Source organism: Gadus macrocephalus, chromosome 4 (genome assembly GCF_031168955.1).
Source record: "Gadus macrocephalus chromosome 4, ASM3116895v1".
Lineage (NCBI taxonomy): Eukaryota > Metazoa > Chordata > Actinopteri > Gadiformes > Gadidae > Gadus > Gadus macrocephalus.
The window spans coordinates 2,807,701-2,825,919 of NC_082385.1; the positions used below are offsets into that span (position 1 = coordinate 2,807,701).

General features: G+C 46.8%; 1 protein-coding gene and 1 long non-coding RNA gene across 6 annotated transcripts in view; one reads left to right on the forward strand and one right to left on the reverse strand.

The window, feature by feature from the left end:
• The window catches only part of plxnc1 (plexin C1), a 34,257-nt gene extending 18,971 nt beyond the window's left edge, over positions 1–15,286 (reverse strand). For 2 of the 5 annotated variants that reach the window (XM_060048556.1, XM_060048554.1), the window contains exons 1-11: positions 14,297–15,286; positions 13,820–13,951; positions 12,739–12,873; positions 12,370–12,470; positions 9,124–9,232; positions 5,658–5,799; positions 5,190–5,295; positions 4,997–5,072; positions 3,493–3,534; positions 2,923–3,053; positions 1,543–1,719 (exon numbers count right to left, since the gene is read on the reverse strand). In XM_060048556.1, the coding sequence (XP_059904539.1) occupies positions 1,543–1,719; positions 2,923–3,053; positions 3,493–3,534; positions 4,997–5,072; positions 5,190–5,295; positions 5,658–5,799; positions 9,124–9,232; positions 12,370–12,470; positions 12,739–12,873; positions 13,820–13,951; positions 14,297–15,286 (2,141 nt within the window). The remainder of the gene's footprint in view (positions 1–1,542; positions 1,720–2,922; positions 3,054–3,492; positions 3,535–4,996; positions 5,073–5,189; positions 5,296–5,657; positions 5,800–9,123; positions 9,233–12,369; positions 12,471–12,738; positions 12,874–13,819; positions 13,952–14,296) is intronic. The other 3 variants (XM_060048558.1, XM_060048557.1, XM_060048555.1) reach the window with 2 other exon arrangements.
• The window catches only part of LOC132454986 (uncharacterized), a 39,055-nt gene extending 23,555 nt beyond the window's left edge, over positions 1–15,500 (forward strand). The window contains exon 2 of the long non-coding RNA XR_009525050.1: positions 15,119–15,500. This is a non-coding gene — a long non-coding RNA (uncharacterized LOC132454986). The remainder of the gene's footprint in view (positions 1–15,118) is intronic.
• The last annotated feature ends 2,719 nt before the right edge of the window (positions 15,501–18,219 follow it).

Here is an 18,219-nt window from a genome sequence, read left to right on the forward strand (position 1 = left end):
ACGCAAGACCGGTAACCATAGCAACGCCTGTAAACAAACCTTGCAAAGCCCAATTCAGGGCTGAATCCGAATACTCATAGTATGCATTTTGTAGTACGCCACAAATATAGCGCGTCCGAATGCTCAGTGTGCATTGTGTAGTACGGAAAACGTTTCCGAATGCGTACTACCACCACAGTATACAACGGTAGGTCACTACGTTACCAGACTACGAGTCTGGTAACGGACGAAGAAGAGATGGCTGACCCGACACTACCAACAGCGGCTTAGAAAGACGTCATAGAAAGCGGCGAAAAAAAGACATTAAAAAGAGTAAAAAAGTAAAGTAAGTAATTAAGTAAAAAGAGACATTTTTAATTTAATAGCAACGATGACAAGACGGAAAACAGGTAACTTATCAAGGTAATTTTGCCGGCATCTGAGGGGAGACACGTCATCTCCAAACATCCGGTGGAGTTACGGCGGTGTTCGGAAGAGTTCAGAGGCGTTCTACGCATAGCTGTAGACCGTTCTAGGCGTTCTACGCATAGCTGTAGACCGTACGGTCAAGTAGTAGACACTGAACATAAATAGTATGTACTAAGTATTCGGATTCAGCCCAGGTATTACTGAAGGCATTTAATGGTCAAAATATTATTAATAAATATTCGAATATATTCGAATACTAATATTAATAAACAAACGAACTTCGAATATGATTTTTGGCCAAAAGTCAAAGCCCTACTCCGGGTAGGAAATGAGTCCTTAGCCCAAGTGAAGGAGTTCAAGTACCTCGGGGTCTTGTTCGCGAGTGAGGGTACTATGGAGCGTGAGATTGGCCAGAGAATCGGAGCAGCGGGGGCGGTATTGCGTTCGCTTTACCGCACCGTTGTAACGAAAAGAGAGCTGAGCCGCAAGGCAAAGCTCTCGATCTACCGGTCGATCTTCGTTCCTATCCTCACCTATGGTCATGAGGGCTGGGTGATGACCGAAAGGACGAGATCGCGGGTACAAGCGGCCGAGATGAGTTTTCTCAGAAGGGTGGCTGGCGTCTCCCTTAGGGATAGGGTGAGAAGCTCAGCCATCCGTGAGGAACTCGGATTAGAGCCGCTGCTCCTTTACTTAGAAAGGAATCAGCTGAGGTGGTTCGGGCATCTGGTAAGGATGCCCACTGGGCGCCTTCCTTGGGAGGTGTTTCAGGCACGTCCAGTGGGGAGGAGACCTCGGGGAAGACCCAGGACTAGGTGGAGAGATTATATCTCAACACTGGCCTGGGAACGCCTCGGGATCCCCCCGTCAGAGCTGGTCAATGTGGCCCGGGAAAGGGAAGTCTGGGGCCCCCTGCTTGAGCTGCTCCCCCCGCGACCCGACCCCGGATAAGCGGTCGAAAATGAGATGAGATGAGATGAGTTTTCCTTTGATTATTTTGCTAAAACATATTTCACTGTAAATACTTAACTTTAAATACTCTACTTAAACATATTTGACTTTAAATATTATATTTGTAAATATTTACTTGAAACATTTGAGCTGACTTATCTACACCATGACTCCGCCCCCTACCTGGCCCAGGTGCTGTCCGGGGAGATGGAGGCGCAGACCGGCGCCGACCGGTAGGTGAGCGGCGCGCTGCCGTGGCAACCGCCGTCGGGCAGGAGGAGGCAGACCTCGACCCGGCCCTTGTCTCCGGCGGGGATGTGGAAGGTCAGGCTGGCCCCCGTATTGTCCCTCACCGAAGCCCTACGCACAGAGAGGGGCGTCAGGGTCGTTATCCTCACTTTAAGTCGTCTCAGTACGTGCTACACGTGAATCTCCTAACAATTTGGCACAATATGATTGGTTCGCCATCTCGGGATATTGGGCCATATCCCATGACTGTGATCCCAAACTCGGGATTTTGTTTTCATTGCATGACGGCCGTCTCGTCACGCTAATAAAAACTAAATCCCGGCAAAAAGTGTTATCAAGTTTATTTTTCGAGTGTTGTTCACGTGTAGTATATACTAAAACAATTATTCACCTCAGGCTCCGTGATTCACTTCGCTGCCATTATTAATAAATAATAGCTGACATTAGTAATTATAACTGCCATTATTAATAATAGCTGCCATTATTAATAATAGCTGACATCAGTAATTATAATTGCCATTATTAATAATAGCTGCCATTATTAATAATAGCTGACATTAGTAATTATAGCTGACATTAGTAATTATAACTGCCATTATTAATAATAGCTGACATTATTACTACAACTGTTACTCACAGCCTCCAATCAGCTGACTTTGTGTTCCTCAGAAATCATATTGCTGCTGTCATCATTTCCTATCCTCGTTATGACGTTAACATTGTTTAACGTTTTTATCGTTTAAGCTCATGTTGGGATAATGGTAACTAATGATTACTATACTATCATTATTTATGTTGTTATTGTTGTCAAGGCTTAAATATTTAAAGGAATAATTTGCCTTTACAAACCGTTAGGAAAATCTGCCTTTTCCTGTGTTTTAGTGACATCACACAAGTGGGCGTACTTGGTGGTAGGCCTATAATATCACCCCTTTAATACCATGGATCTGAATACACTGTTATTTTGCTCGGGGTGAAAGCGTCTAAAAGTGCTAAGCGACCAACACAGTGAACCTAAATGCTTAGTTATGGTTCCAGGTCGACGCTACACAAGGAGGTGTACAGACCGAATACGGCCTGACGCACCCTCCTTGCGGACCCTCCTTGCGTCCACCCCAAGGGCTCGACCTGCACTTCCAAAAATTCTCCCCTTGCGTCGAGGCGACGCAGCAGCGAGGGCTGTGATTGGTCCGCTCACTAAATCCTGACGCAGAACCAAAACAGGTTCACGTCTGCGTGGTCATTGCGTTGCGCCGACGTGGAACCACAACGGGGCCTTTAGCCCTAACTGTCGCGTTGACCGTCTTCACCCACTCTTTCGCGCTGCAGTCCAGGTGTCCTTGAAGCCGAACTCCGATCACATGACCCAGGTTCCTTCCCTTCAGCACCGCGTTGTTTTTACCGTAGAAGGACATCTCACTCGGGGTAATGTTGATTATCTCTGGCTGATAAGAAAGCCACACGTAAACACACCCACACGTATGAACACGCGCACATGCACGCACACACAAGTATGCAAATGCACACACACACACGTATGTGCACATACAAACATGCATATACACGCACATGCACATACACACACACACACACACACACGTAAGTGCACATACACACACACGGGTGCATGAACACTTGCACATGCACGCACAGAACCGCACGAGCACACTTTACTGAAAAAGGTTCTGCAGAAATATCGGAGTGTTGAAATCGCATCCGCACACGGATTAGTCAATATCCTGTTTCATGTTTGTTTTCCCGTTTCCATCGACTATTTTAGATTATAAAACCCACAGAATCGATTTTGCTTTCACAATGTTGTGATTTTCTCGCTTGCCCTAAAATAATCACACAAGGCTGAGCCTCATGAGGAACCAGACCTACCAGAGAGTCAACCCCGGTCTGCAGAGCCTGGCAGACGGACATCTGTGGAGAGGAACCAGAAGGTCTCACCATGAACACATGAAACAGGAACACGTGAAACATGAACACGTGAAACATGAAAACACCAACAAGGGGAGCCGGTCACATGGTGACAGTAGAACCAACAATAACAACAGGTATCCACAGATACACAGTGAATACCTTATGAAATTAAAGTAATGTGGAATGACTGTATTCATATTTAACGTTTAACTACATAAAGGAATGATGGATGAAGAAGGGAGGAGAGGGATGGTTCTAGGATGGGGGTAGAGGGGGTGGAAGGGAGGGTGATGGATTGATGATGGATTGATTGATGATGGTGGGAGGGTAGATATGGATGGAGGAGGGACGGATTGATAGATGTAGGAGAAGTTAAATTAATGGAGGGATGGAAGGGGAGAAGGACTGAAGGAGAGAGGGACTGAAGGAGAGAGGGACTGAAGGAGAGATGGACTGAAGGAGAGAGGGACTGAAGGAGAGAGGTACTGAAGGAGAGAGGGACTGAAGGAGAGAGGGACTGAAGGAGAGATGGACTGAAGGAGAGAGGGACTGAAGGAGAGAGGTACTGAAGGAGAGAGGGACTGAAGGAGAGAGGGACTGAAGGAGAGAGGGACTGAAGGAGAGAGGGACTGAAGGAGAGATGGACTGAAGGGGAGATGGACTGAAGGAGAGATGGACTGAAGGAGAGAGGGACTGAAGGAGAGAGGGACTGAAGGAGGGATGGACTGAAGGAGAGATGGACTGAAGGAGAGAGGGACTGAAGGAGAGAGGGACTGAAGGAGAGATGGACTGAAGGAGAGAGGGACTGAAGGAGAGAGGGACTGAAGGGGAGATGGACTGAAGGAGAGAGGGACTGAAGGAGAGATGGACTGAAGGGGAGATGGACTGAAGGAGAGAGGGACTGAAGGAGGGATGGACTGAAGGAGAGATGGATTGAAGGAGAGAGGGACTGAAGGAGAGATGGACTGAAGGAGAGAGGGACTGAAGGAGAGATGGACTTAAGGAGAGAGGGACTGAAGGAGAGAGGGACTGAAGGAGAGAGGGACTGAAGGAGAGAGGGACTGAAGGAGAGAGGGACTGAAGGAGGGATGGACTGAAGGAGAGAGGGACTGAAGGAGAGAGGGACTGAAGGGGAGATGGACTGAAGGAGAGAGGGACTGAAGGAGAGATGGACTGAAGGGGAGATGGACTGAAGGAGAGATGGACTGAAGGAGAGATGGACTGAAGGAGAGAGGGACTGAAGGAGAGATGGACTGAAGGAGAGATGGACTGAAGGAGAGAGGGACTGAAGGAGAGATGGACTGAAGGAGAGAGGGACTGAAGGAGAGAGGGACTGAAGGAGAGAGGGACTGAAGGAGGGATGGACTGAAGGAGAGAGGGACTGAAGGAGAGAGGGACTGAAGGGGAGATGGACTGAAGGAGAGAGGGACATTGGGTGGTGCTCAGATGGACGGAGCGTTACATTCAGAGCTCCGCTGCGTGTCCACGTACAGGCCCCGTTGCTCCACCCACACCCGGCAGCGAGGCACTGGCTACACCTGAACCGGGAGCAGACACAGGTTCACCCCACCGGGTCACAAAGCGCTCCACAGACTGTGGAGTACATTGTGAAGGCTGGATGGTGTAGGTAGGGCGTCTGAGTACGGGAGACCTACAGTAGGGGAGTGGGAGCTCCGCTGATCCCAGAGCAGTTGAGGAGGTTCAGTTCTTCAGTCACATCCACTTCCCCCAGGCTCACCGTGACGCTCACACGCAGGCCTGCTGTTGTAGAACCGACACAAAGTCGTGTTAGTTCAGTAGCAATAAAGAAGTCACGACTTGCTTTAGAAGTTGGAAAGGAATTGAAATGAGGGGGATCTCTCGAACCGTGTTTGATTACAACTTAATGGAGTTGTGTTAGTTTCAGAACACAGTATACAATTAATAAGATAATCTGTTAACGTCTCAGTTTATTACATGAATCTTTAAACGATTTATATTGTTTCATACTACTAGTAATATTATCTACTTTTGTTTGGAGAAAGGGCCCTGGAAGTCTTATAGAATAATATACCCTTTTCAGAGTTGTTGATAGTTGGGTAAGGTAACGCTTCTGAGAGGGGAGAAAGGGGTCCATTACTGACCAATCACAGGAGGCAGCAGGCAGGTGCATTCTGGGTATTGATGCCCTAGTCCTCCCAGCACTCCGACGCTTGAGTCGAATCGGCAGGAGAAGTTAGCAGGAGCTCCACCTCTCTTCAGGTGGGTGAAGACCACCAGCCTGATCTGGGAACGAAAGAGGAGGCTTGGGGTTGACGATTGTGATGGAAAATCTTGATGTTGTTTAGTTTTAATAATTTGAGCTCTTCCTTCCGGTTTTGTTATCTGGCCAGCCCATCTGTTAACAGTTTTTTCCTAGTACCCCTTTGTTGACCTCGTCCTTGGGTTTGACCGGTCACAAGGACCCACTTATCTATACCATAAAACCCACTGTCTGTCAACATTTCCCTGACATGATGTATGGACCGATACATCGCTTGGAGGGGGTGAGACTGGGTTAAAAGCCTGTGTGAAACTGTATTAACTGGGCTCACTCTGCAAGAGACGAAACTAGTGTATGCAGACGTTAAAATGTGATTGCTATTGTTTGATTGCGATTGTTTGATGCCACATATATATATATGGCATCAAACAATCGCAATTGCAATAACATTATTCTCAAAACATAACCATCCCTGACTTGTCTCTAGTAACTCACACGCCTCAAATGATATGATTAAAACGTGATAAGACCTGAATTGGAACTTCTCTAATGTCACCTATAATTGCTGTTACTGTGTCAACTTTTTGTTTGACTAATTGTGTGGAAGTTGGGAAACCGAACGCAGAGCAAACTGCCACGCAGTAGAACATAACTAATGTTGGCAAAACAAATACAGAAGTGCAGCCACAGAATCCCCAGAAGGAACCAGGCAACAGAAACAAAAAGGAACTGATACGCAAAGACACAACTGGGGAACTCAGGAGGTTCGCATCTGAAACGAACACAGCCAACAAATGTTTGGCCAACGAGATCAAAGGGAGATAAATTGGCCGCGTAACAATTGTGGGCCTCTGGCGGTTGGCTTGGTGCTTCCTGTTCAGCCTCCACGTGTTTGCCTCCACCAGTGGCGTCCCTAGGCTGTTTTATTCGGGGCTAAAGCCCCCGATATTATTTAATTAGCCCTGAATATAAAAATATAAAATGAAAAATAGCCTTTCTCCAATATTTGTATATTTACTGGTAACTATGGAATGCATTAATTCAATTCAGTGTAGAAGTCATCAATAATTCTAGTCACCAATGGTAGTTTGTTATTTAGAAAGAAACATGGGGATTCCAGGGACATCTCAAAATAAAGTAGACTATTGTCCTTCTGGAAAGATAATAAACAGTTTAAAAACATAACCAGACTGTTTAACACCTCAAGTGAATTAACCTATCCTACCCCCAGACTGATCCACATATGCATATATATATACACACATGCATATATATATATATATATATATATATATATATATATATACACAGTATATATAAATAATATACATGTAAGGTTTGTCTCACTTGTATTCATTTTACTCTGAAATAACTTGAATGGAACTTTAGATGTTTGGGGGTAAGCAGCACAGCAGTCAGGTATCTAAAGCTAGAATGAACTGCGTATTTTGTTTATTTAGGTAAAGCATTATGAAAGAATTTGCATGCACGATAAAGCATACAAAAAAAAAGGCCTGGATGTTTATGAAACCTAGAAACGCCCCTGGCATCCACCTCCATCTCGTGCCCTCTGCTCCGATAGTCGACTCGCAGAAGCTGCTCGACACGTTTGGCAAACACACATTAAACAGAACTTGGTGGTTGACCTGGTCATCAGGCTGTGATTGGTCGGATCCACTCAGCTGTCGTGTATCCCAGTTCCTCGTTCTGCGTTCAGTTCCCACACAAGTCAATCAAGATGGCCGCTATAGGTGTGTAAGGCCCTTTGGGTGATGGCACACAATGGAGTCGCTTTGTAGATGCATACTGGCAAATTGGCTCACTAACCGACAGTAAGTTACAGTGTTGAGTGTGTTTAGTTTATGGTATTTTGAACATCGAGCCCCCTTTCTGGTTTTTCCAGGATGAAATAGAGTGGTTGGCACAGAAGTTACATGTGCAACAAAGCCTGTACAATATGTAAGCTTGAGTAACAAACAAAAATGCACTTGCTATATGTTAAATAGGGGTTGTTGTTGTTGAGAAATGATATGGTTTTGAATTTAAAAAAAACTTGCAATAATTGCAGGGAACATTTTTTAAGTTTGTAATATATATTATATTATTATTTTGTGCAGGCATATTTTTGTTTTTCATAACTGTATGTTTTCAGTGTTTTTTTTTTAAATGTACTTCCATAAATAAACTATGCAAATGATGTCACACACAACTGCTTTCTTATCTCCCTTGTTGCTTGAGCTTGATTTTCTGAAAATATTTTTTGTGATGTTCAACACTGATAGACCCAGATTATATATTCATGAAAACAGAGTGATCCAAGTCTCTCCAGTATGCCAGTACAGTACAGTGTCTGTGTGTGTCATGTGTGATGTGTGTGTGTGTGTGTGTGTGAGAAGAAATTGAGCTGCAGTTCCGAGGCAGAGACACTGGCTATTCACAGTATGTTAAAGAATTCTAGTGAAGTAACCCTAGTGGACCACACTATCTGCCACATTGTAGAACTCCGGGTTCTACCTCTAATCTAGACTGACCGCCGGTGATTTGAGTTCGCCCCGCACAAGGGTCTGGAGAAGAGCAATACATTTCTTTCTGCTTCCGATACGTTTTTTTGCGGGAGCCAATCACCAAGCCGGCTTTTCCACTTGGCGCGCTATTGGCTGGTTTAACACGATGACGACGGGGGAAGCGACGGCAAAGCAGCCAATCGCGTACAGAGTCAGTTGAACTAGGCCCCGTTGATCACGCCTCTTGTGCTGAAGAAAATGACGGCAGCTTCCCCAGACCGACGTGCAATCTACGATTGCGCTTGGTCTGGCAATAGCCAGACTACCCCTCATCAGCAATCATAGGATTCATTCATGCTCCTTAGATACCATGTCAGGGTTACGCACACATTTTCTGCCGTGGTCTATGGACCCCCTGAAGTAGCCTTGGGCACCCCCTGTATAAAACTCTAGTTCCGCCACTGGTGACACATGAACCCCACCTGGGTTAGGGGTTCAATTCGCTGCCAAGAATGTGGGCACTCGCGGTATTATAACATGCCTCAGATAAAAGCCTATCTATCTATCTATCTATCTATCTATCTATCTATCTATCTATCTATCTATCTATCTATCTATCTATCTATCTATCTATCTATCTATCTATATATATATATATATATATATATATACACAGTATATAAGAAAAAAATATTTATATTAAAAAAGATATATATAGGCAAAATATATGTGAAAGAAAGCAAATATATGCATTAAAAAAAAGCTATAAATATATATTTAAAGATCCTATATGATTATTATATATATTTTTTATGTTATATCTGATCTTTGGACCAGGCCTACCTTTCCTTCTGCGTCTTCCTGGAAGCTGTGGGAGAGCATCCGGCGCTGGCTGAGGTCATCTGGGACGGACAGCCACAGAGAAGAGGGACACTCGTCCTCAAAGCTGCATCTGTGGTGGGAAACGAGACAGATAGAGGACTCCATATCCCATGATGCATCATTAACTGTGGTTTTAACTGGGTTCACCGGCAAGGTCAAATCAGCCATGGTGCGTTTCAAAGGAGGCAGAAATGGCGTTCTGTAAACGGGGGGACAGGCGGGGGTGAAGTGGTGGGTTAAAAGACTAGTAAGATATAACTTTTAGGTAGGTAGGAAAAACAGTTGGAAGTCGGTTCGCCTTGGAGGTTTTTCATCCGGATTATATCTTTGTCTCTCAGGAGAGGATAAAAAGCATCACGGCTCTGTTTCTCTCTTCTCATTCATTTCATCGAATGATTTGCGTGATTAGGGGCGGCATGTCACTCAGGAGGTAGAGAGGGGTGGCTGGTAACCTGAAGGTTGCTAGTTCGATCCCCGGCTCCTCCTAGCTGAGTTTCGAGGTGTCCCTGAGCGAGACGCCTCACCCTTACTGCTCCGGGCGAGCTGGCTGTCTCCTTACATGGTTGTCACCGCCGTCGGTGTGTGAATGTGTGAATGAATGGGTGAATGCCGTTTTTTTTTTACATCCATCTTATTCTCCGTCTGATTAAAACACGTTTTTAAAAAAAACAAGCCCAAATGGGAGTGACCTCTAAACTGGGAGGGACCTCTAAACTGAGCGTGACCCCTCAGTCGGTGACCTCAGCCTGACCTGGCCGCAGTCACTGGCGGAGAACTATGAACCAGACATTGGGTTTGGGAAACTACCTGTTGATACCGTTGGTTAATAAGGCCTATTGAAGGCATGTCCTTAGAATAGATGGATGCTTGGGCATGGCGTGGTTTCCCGATTTAGACATCATCAGAAGTCCTGTTCTCAGAATGAAAGAAGAAGTGTTTAACCGACGACTGGTGCCCACTGCCAAGTGAAGCAACGACTGGTCACTAGTGAGAGGGGTTTACATGTTTAAATGTGGTTGATAGGGTTTACATGTTTAAATGTGGTCGATAGTGTTTAAATATGGTCGCTAGTGTTTACATGTGGTCGATAGTGTTTAAATATGGTCGCTAGTGTTTACATGTGGTCGATAGTGTTTAAATGTGGTCGATAGTGTGTAAATGTGGGCGAGAGTGTTTAAATGTGGTCGATAGTGTTTAAATGTGGTCGATAGGGTTTACATGTTTAAATGTGGTCGATAGTGTTTAATTATGGTCGATAGTGTTTAATTGTGGTCGATAGGGTTTACATGTTTAAATGTGGTCGATAGTGTTTATATATGGTCGATAGGGTTTACATGTGGTCGATAGGGTTTACATGTGGTCCATAGTGTTTAAATGTGGTCCATAGTGTTTAAATGTGGGCGATAGTGTTTAAATGTGGGCGATAGTGTTTAAATGTGGTCCATAGGGTTTACGTGTGGTCCATAGTGTTTAAATGTGGGTGATAGTGTTTAAATGTGGGCGATAGTGTTTACATGTGGTCGATAGTGTTTACATGTGGTCCATAGTGTTTAAATGTGATCGACAGTGTTTAAATATGGTCGATAGTGTTTAAATATGTTCTTTTCCCTCACTCTCCACCTCATCCCTAACTCTCCACCTCAAGCTGGTGTGTAGTGAGCGTTCTGGCACCGATTGGCTGCCGTGCATCACCCAAGTGGGTGCTACATATTGGTGGTGGTTAGTGAGGTCCCCCCTTCACTTTAGGCGTCTTTGAGTGTTATTAATTATTATTATTCTTCATGTTTAACCTCTGTTTTCCTTTTATTCCTAGTCTGTTTTACATCGTTTTGAATGATGACTATATGCTCTGTAAGGTGACCTTGGGTGTCTTGAAAGGCGCCTCTAAATTAAATGTATTATTATTATTATTAGTGGTCGACTAGTGGTGAATATCCCTAGTCAACGACTATCAGTCAACATCCCTAGTCGTGCACATCACTAGTCATTGACTGGTAGTGAACATCGCTAGTCATCGACTAGTAGTGAACATCACTAGTCATCGACTAGTAGTGAACATCCCTAGTCGTGCACATCACTAGTCATCGACTAGTAGTGAACATCCCTAGTCATCGACTAGTAGTGAACATCCCTAGTCATCAACTAGTAGTGAACATCGCTAGCCATCGACTAGTAGTGAACATCCCTAGCCATCGACTAGTAGTGAACATCCCTAGTCATCAACTAGTAGTGAACATCGCTAGCCATCGACTAGTAGTGAACATCCCTAGTCATCGACTAGTAGTGAACATCCCTAGCCATCGACTAGTAGTGAACATCCCTAGTCATCAACTAGTAGTGAACATCGCTAGCCATCGACTAGTAGTGAACATCCCTAGCCATCGACTAGTAGTGAACATCCCTAGTCATCGACTAGTAGTGAACATCGCTAGTCATCGACTAGTAGTGAACATCGCTAGCCATCGACTAGTAGTGAACATCCCTAGTCATCGACTAGTAGTGAACATCACTAGTCATCAACTAGTAGTGAACATCCCTAGTCATCGACTAGTAGTGAACATCGCTAGTCATCGACTAGTAGTGAACATCGCTAGCCATCGACTAGTAGTGAACATCCCTAGTCATCGACTAGTAGTGAACATCACTAGTCATCAACTAGTAGTGAACATCCCTAGTCATCGACTAGTAGTGAACATCGCTAGTCATCGACTAGTAGTGAACATCCCTAGTCATCGACTAGTTTCTTCTAGTCGATGATCGGATCGTTGATTTCTTGGATCGCGGTCCGATCTTTCTGTGGTGTGTTTTTCACAGAAGCCGACACACATAAGACCAAAGCCTCACTTCCTTGCGCTACAGCGGCACTTGTGTCACTTCCCCTTTAAAAAGAGAAATAAGTGTGCAATGAGGATGTCATCAATGTTACCCAAAGAGTTGATGTGTGTGTGTGTGTGTGTGATGAAGTGTAGTGTGTTAGTGTGTCGATGGTAGTGTGTAATAGTATGCAGTGTGTAGTGTGTTAGTGTATGGATCAGAGTATGTACTGGTGTGTATTGTGTTAGTGTGTAGATTGCAGTGTGTAGTATGTCAGTGTGTAGATGAGAATGTCAGTGTGTAGATGAGAGTGTGTAATGTGTGTAATGGGGCAGTGTGTAGCTGAGAGTGTGTAATGTGTGTAGTGTCTCAGTGTGTAGCTGAACAGCTGACCGTCTCAGAGCTCCACACCAGCCGCAGTACGGGTCGCGGGCTTTCCAGCAGGACTGCAGACTGCTGTGTTGGACACACTGAGACACTGGAACACGCATCAACTGGGGGAACACACACACACACACACACACACACACACACACACACACACACACACACACACACACACACACACACACACACACACACACACACACACACACACACACACACACACACACACACACACACACATGACTGATCCCTAGTGATTCAAATTCCCTTGAAGTTGCTTTGGACGGAATAGTCTTCTACAAAGTGAAGTAAGTGATACATTTCTACATTAAAAAAAGTAAAGCTACAGATAATCTCCAATATCCACGAGCCTACCTTGTCCCTAACCGCCACAAAGACGTGCTTGCGGCCCACGGGGTCCAGGTGCATCTTGGGAAAGACGCGGCGGTCGTCGGGGGCCTTCCAGATGACGCTGAGACACTGGGCCTGGAGCGTGTGGTCCACCGTCAGCTGAGTCAGACGGACAACCACACCGGGGTGAGCTGATGGTTACACTGAGAGCACAGAGGACCTTACACCTAGAGCACAGTTAGAGTAAGAGTACACTGAGGACCTTACACCTAGAGCAACGTGAGAGTAAGAGTACACTGAGAGGACCTTACACCTAGAGCACAGTTAGAGTAAGAGTACACTGAGGACCTTACACCTAGAGCACTGTTAGAGTAAGAGTACACTTAGAGGACCTTACACTTAGAGCACCTTACACCTAGAGTACACTCAGGGTACCTTACACTTAGATTACCTTACACTTAAAGAACCTTGCCATTATAGTACCTTACTTAGAGTACCTTACATTTAGAGTAGATTCATAGTAGCTAACAATTAGAGCACGTTACACTTAGCTTACACCTAAAGTACACTTGGTGTACCTTACACATGAGTACCTTACACTGTATGAGTACCTTACACAGCAAACAATGGTCAAGGTCCTCTGCCTTCAAAGACCAGAGAGAATTAACTTCTAAGTTAACTCTCTCTGGTTATTCTACGTTAACCAAAAAAAAAAAAAATAATCCCCCATAATATCTATGCAATATTCATTTTTGGTTGTGTATGCTAAAATGCAATGAACATTATTTTCAAAATTGACGACGAAACAAGTGGCCAGAAATGATGCCTACAGCTTAATGCATTTCCTGTCCCGACTGCACATTTCAAGGGATACCAGGCAAGATGTACCACTCACAAGACCATGGCTAACTCAATGTCCCATGACCTTTGAGCCTGAGCCATCCTGTAAATGCAATCACGGGCGCTTTTGCTGCACTCATTTCCTTTTGTGCTGTGATCACATGACACATATGTCGTTTTTGATTAGACAAAAATGCCTACTCGGCTTGTCAGTGTAGAGGAGAGGAAGTGATGTAGCATGACGTAGTACGCAGGGCCTACAGACCTTCAGCAGTTGACCGTCTCCGGTGCCGATGAAGACGATCAGCCAGTTGTTGAGCTTGACCGCGAGCACCGACGTCATGAAACGATGCTTCAGCAGCACGCGCAATGGCCTCAGCCTGATAGGGCCGTCACCCTATAGACATGCACGCACGCACGCACACACGTACCCAAACACACACACACGCACACACACACACACACACACACCGAACGCATAGACCGAAACACATAAATGCGCCAATACACACACACATACACACAAACGCCAACACACACACACACACACACACACACACACACACACACACACACACACACACACACACACACACACACACACACACACACACACACACACACACACACACACACACACACACACACACTTATTATACCTTTAATTGCATTTCCATGCGATCAACTTTGTGTTAGACCTTCATGTAAATCAATTTAGCTTTGATGTCTTTGGCAGGTTCACCTCTGAAGGTTCTCCTCTGTAGCGAAAGTCTGGGTCCCTGTAGGTCGGTGCATCAGTTGGCGGACTGACGTCATATATGGCGAGCCTCGTGTTAGTGACGTCATGGTCGGTAAATATTCCTGCCCAGAGGACCGGTTGGTCCCCGGGAATCACCGAAGAAGAAACGAGTCTCTGGTGCGCTTCGACACCTTCACAGCATACGAGTGTCGCACCTCGCAGGGACTTTAACGTTTTGGTTTTGGTCGTTTTGTTCGCAAACCAAAGTAAACGAACTTTAGTGGCGTTTTCTCCTTCATTTAAGTTTGAAAAAATAAAAATAGACGATTTGATTTGAAAGCCATCCACAAACTGGACACCACTACGACGCGCAACGATTTCGGGTTCCTCCGTACTGTCTACGAACGAGAGCAGTCCTCCAAGCTGTCTTTCATTTGTGTTATGAAGACGAATTCGCGAATTCTCCGGAAAGCCCACACAGGCTTTGTCGTTGATTCCCTCTTCAGCAGCAGATAAAATGTAAGAGTCTTCATTCACGTCAACCACAAATCCCACGGGGAGGCCTTTTGGCACAACAGGATTCAATTCAAAATCCTCCCCGTTTAGAATCCGAGTTATGTCCGTCAAGTTCAGCATCTCACAGAAGCCGCAGTTCAGCGCACCGCAGGTGAACAACAGGTTGCGCTCCACAAGTGGCGCCAAGGTATTGACGCTAAAAGTGTACGCGCCCCCCTCCAAAGTCCTGTTAAACCGTCCAGAAACCGGGGAAATCCCACTCCTGTACGACCCTCTCTGGGGCAGACTGTGAAGGAGCCCCAGGCTGAGGTTGAGCTGGTACAGGTAGTCGCCGGTGACGACGTACACCCAGCGTGCGGCGACGGTGAAGTCACGGATATCTCCACCACGGGAGGGGAACCCGTCAACCTCCTGCAGACCGCGGCCCCCCCGGAGCCCACCGAGGGCGACGAAGAGCAGCAGCCACGCGAACACCATGGTGCGGAACAGCAGAGTCCTGAGAGAGCGACCTACTGCCTGCTCATCACGCGAGGAGACGCTAGAGTTCTGCCACCGTGCGTAAAGGCGCACGAAAACTCGTAAGAGGAAAGTTCCGGTTTACGCAAAAAGGGAAGTGGGCAAAACATGGCAGTTTGGTGACTGCTTTTGAGCGTTTTCACATTGAATGGTGCTTACCGGAGAGGGAAGCAAATTTAAATCTGTTGTTCCAAAGTTTACCCAGTTTATCCAGTTTATGCAGGCTGTTGTTTAATTCATCCGCAGCTGCCACCTGTGTGTTTTCTTTTGGTCGTTTCTTCTGAAAGGCGTCTCCAAAACAAAGCTAAAGCTAGTTAAGGTCTCTCATCTAAATGTGGCATTTCTGCAAAAGACAATGTTAATATCCAAGATATAATATCCAAGATATCTTACAAATAACATTTCACGTTTTCATGATCGTGATAGGACTTCTTTCACCCAGTTCCCTTATGATCAATTCGCACTTGCGCAATGAAGTGCTGGTTCACCACATGGACTTATTAAGGAGTTCACCATCCACAAGAGAAAGTTGAAGATGAACGGACCCGGGTCCAATTCTCTGCACACGACTCGAGCGTTGCGGTTGCAGCGACTGTCCGCTAGAGGGCGCCCGGAGACCACGCTGCAGAACGCAACGGCACGCAGCTCAGAGAGAGACCCCGCTCCTCCTTATACCCCTTGGTCCACGGGCTAGAGTTTCAGTGACAGTTGAGCTGTTGTTCTGCTCGCCTCGCTCGACGCGGAACGAGTCCACCCCCCAGCTCCAGACCAACGATCGCGGTGCCAGGACCGTCAGCCTTCCGTCCGTCGTGAATCCGAGAAGGTCAACGACACCATCCTAACCACCGACTAAAAGGTTCTGCATTAAGAGAGCATCGTTTCACCGGTTAATCGGTTCGGTCCAGCGGTGTTCGTCCCTTTGTGCATTCCATCAGTTGAGGTGAGTGAAACGCTGTTTACGTGAGAGTTGTGTTCTTTAGCCATCATCCGTTGTGTTGTTTAATCAACAACCCAACGGATACAAGTCGTAGGCACACAGGGGCATTGTAGAAGTTGGTTAGCGGTCGTGTGACGTATTATATGTTAGGGAAACACACGTTATAACCTGTCACATCCAATAGCCTAATAATCGGAACCAAAAGCCTACGTCATATTAGGAACTGCTTGGGACCCCTTTTGCAAGTGTGTACTACACACTTGATGGCTGCATCTGCATGGTAGGCTAAGGCTTCCATCTCTGTACCTGTGTGCGTCCGGGGGGGTGTCGCTATCCTCCCGGACAGCACACGCACGCGCACACACGCACACCTTGACCCCCTTACCACCCGGGGGTCTTTCCCCAGCGGCGACATCGTCCCCGCACAACGCACACACCGCGATGAGCCCGCGCCTCGGTCACTCATCCAAAGGTACGATATCCTTGGTTTGAATCAGGCAACCGCCAATCCAACTTTCTCTTTTAAGGCGTGTATTCGTCTCGACTCTCACCGGTGAGCACAGACGCCGCCCCGGTGAACAGGGCAGTCTATAAGCAGCAGGCCCGTTTAATTAAAGCATTTGATGACAAGCGAGGGCTGCAGTGGGCGATAGCCTTTCCTTTCTATAGCGTGCGGTGCACCAGCTGGGCAGGGCCCCGCCCGTGGCGGGTCCCTCCCCGCGGTCGGGCCCCCTGGCTGCCCTGTAATCGGGTGAGGAGCCACCACGACGAAGGAGGGCACCACCCATATCCAGACTTTACTTTACAGCAGAAGTGACAGAAAAGAATATCAGCGGACTTGGAGAATACGCGAGTGTTTACCGGGTTAGGGCACCGCACGCTGGACTGGGCACTGCACTGGGTTCAAGTGGATGTCAGCGAGCAGAACACATCACACACATCATCTTGTGGTTCGGGTTTTTCAAAGTCAAAGCGCCCCCCAAAGTAAAGGTCCAAGAATGAACCAACTACCAGAGGAACAACTCGGTCTATAAACAGCTTTCCGTGCCCTCCCTGCCTCACACACACACAATATGCGCCTTCTTTTTTCGTTTCTTGGCAGTAGTTTGGAGTGACAGTTGAGTCAGAACGCGCTTGCGTGCGTGCGTGCGTGCGTGCGTGCGTGCGTGTGTGCACTGTCTGTGAGACTCGACCGCCAGTATTGTTAATTCTTTTTTTTATTTTTAGCTGGTAGAAAGATATAAAAACAGATACAGCGGGGGATATGTAGAGAGGGAAAGAGAGAGAGAGAAACAACGGACGGAAAATAAAAGTCTGGCAGTTAGAAAAACCGTTGAAAAACCGAGAAAATAAAGACCTACGGCTACGGCACAGTGGTGCGTGGAAAACTCAACTCTCCGCCGAAAGAGCTTGACATTCAAAAAAATGTAATACAAAAAAAAAGGCTGGAAGGTCCCGCTACCTTGTCATAAATGACCTCTAACCCATCCAAACGACTGCCTTTAACTGGAAAGGTAGGTGTGTGTTGAGGGGTGACCTAATCAGACCTAACCCCCACCCCCCACCAGCACTTCAGGACCAGTGTACCCTACTTTCACCAGCGCAGGCCAAATATGGGTACGCGTGTTTGTTTATGGAAGAGAAAAAGAAAAGTGAAGGTGTAGGGGTGATGGTTAGGGGTACAAGTGGGGCCGTGTCTAGGGAGGGGAGGGGGTCAAGGGTCTGCTGGGAGGGGGGTACGAGAGGGGGCGTGTCCAGGGGGGGGGCTTAAGCTCTGCAGGGGTACGAGAGGGGGCGTGTCCAGGAGGGGGAGGGGGTCGAAGGGTCTTCTGGGAAGGAGGGGGGGGGGGGTACGAGAGGGGGTGTGTCCAGGGGGGGTGGGAGGCGGCTTAAGATCTGCGGGGGAGGGGGGGGCGTGTCCAGGGGGTTGGAGGGGGGAAGGGGGGGTACGAGAGGG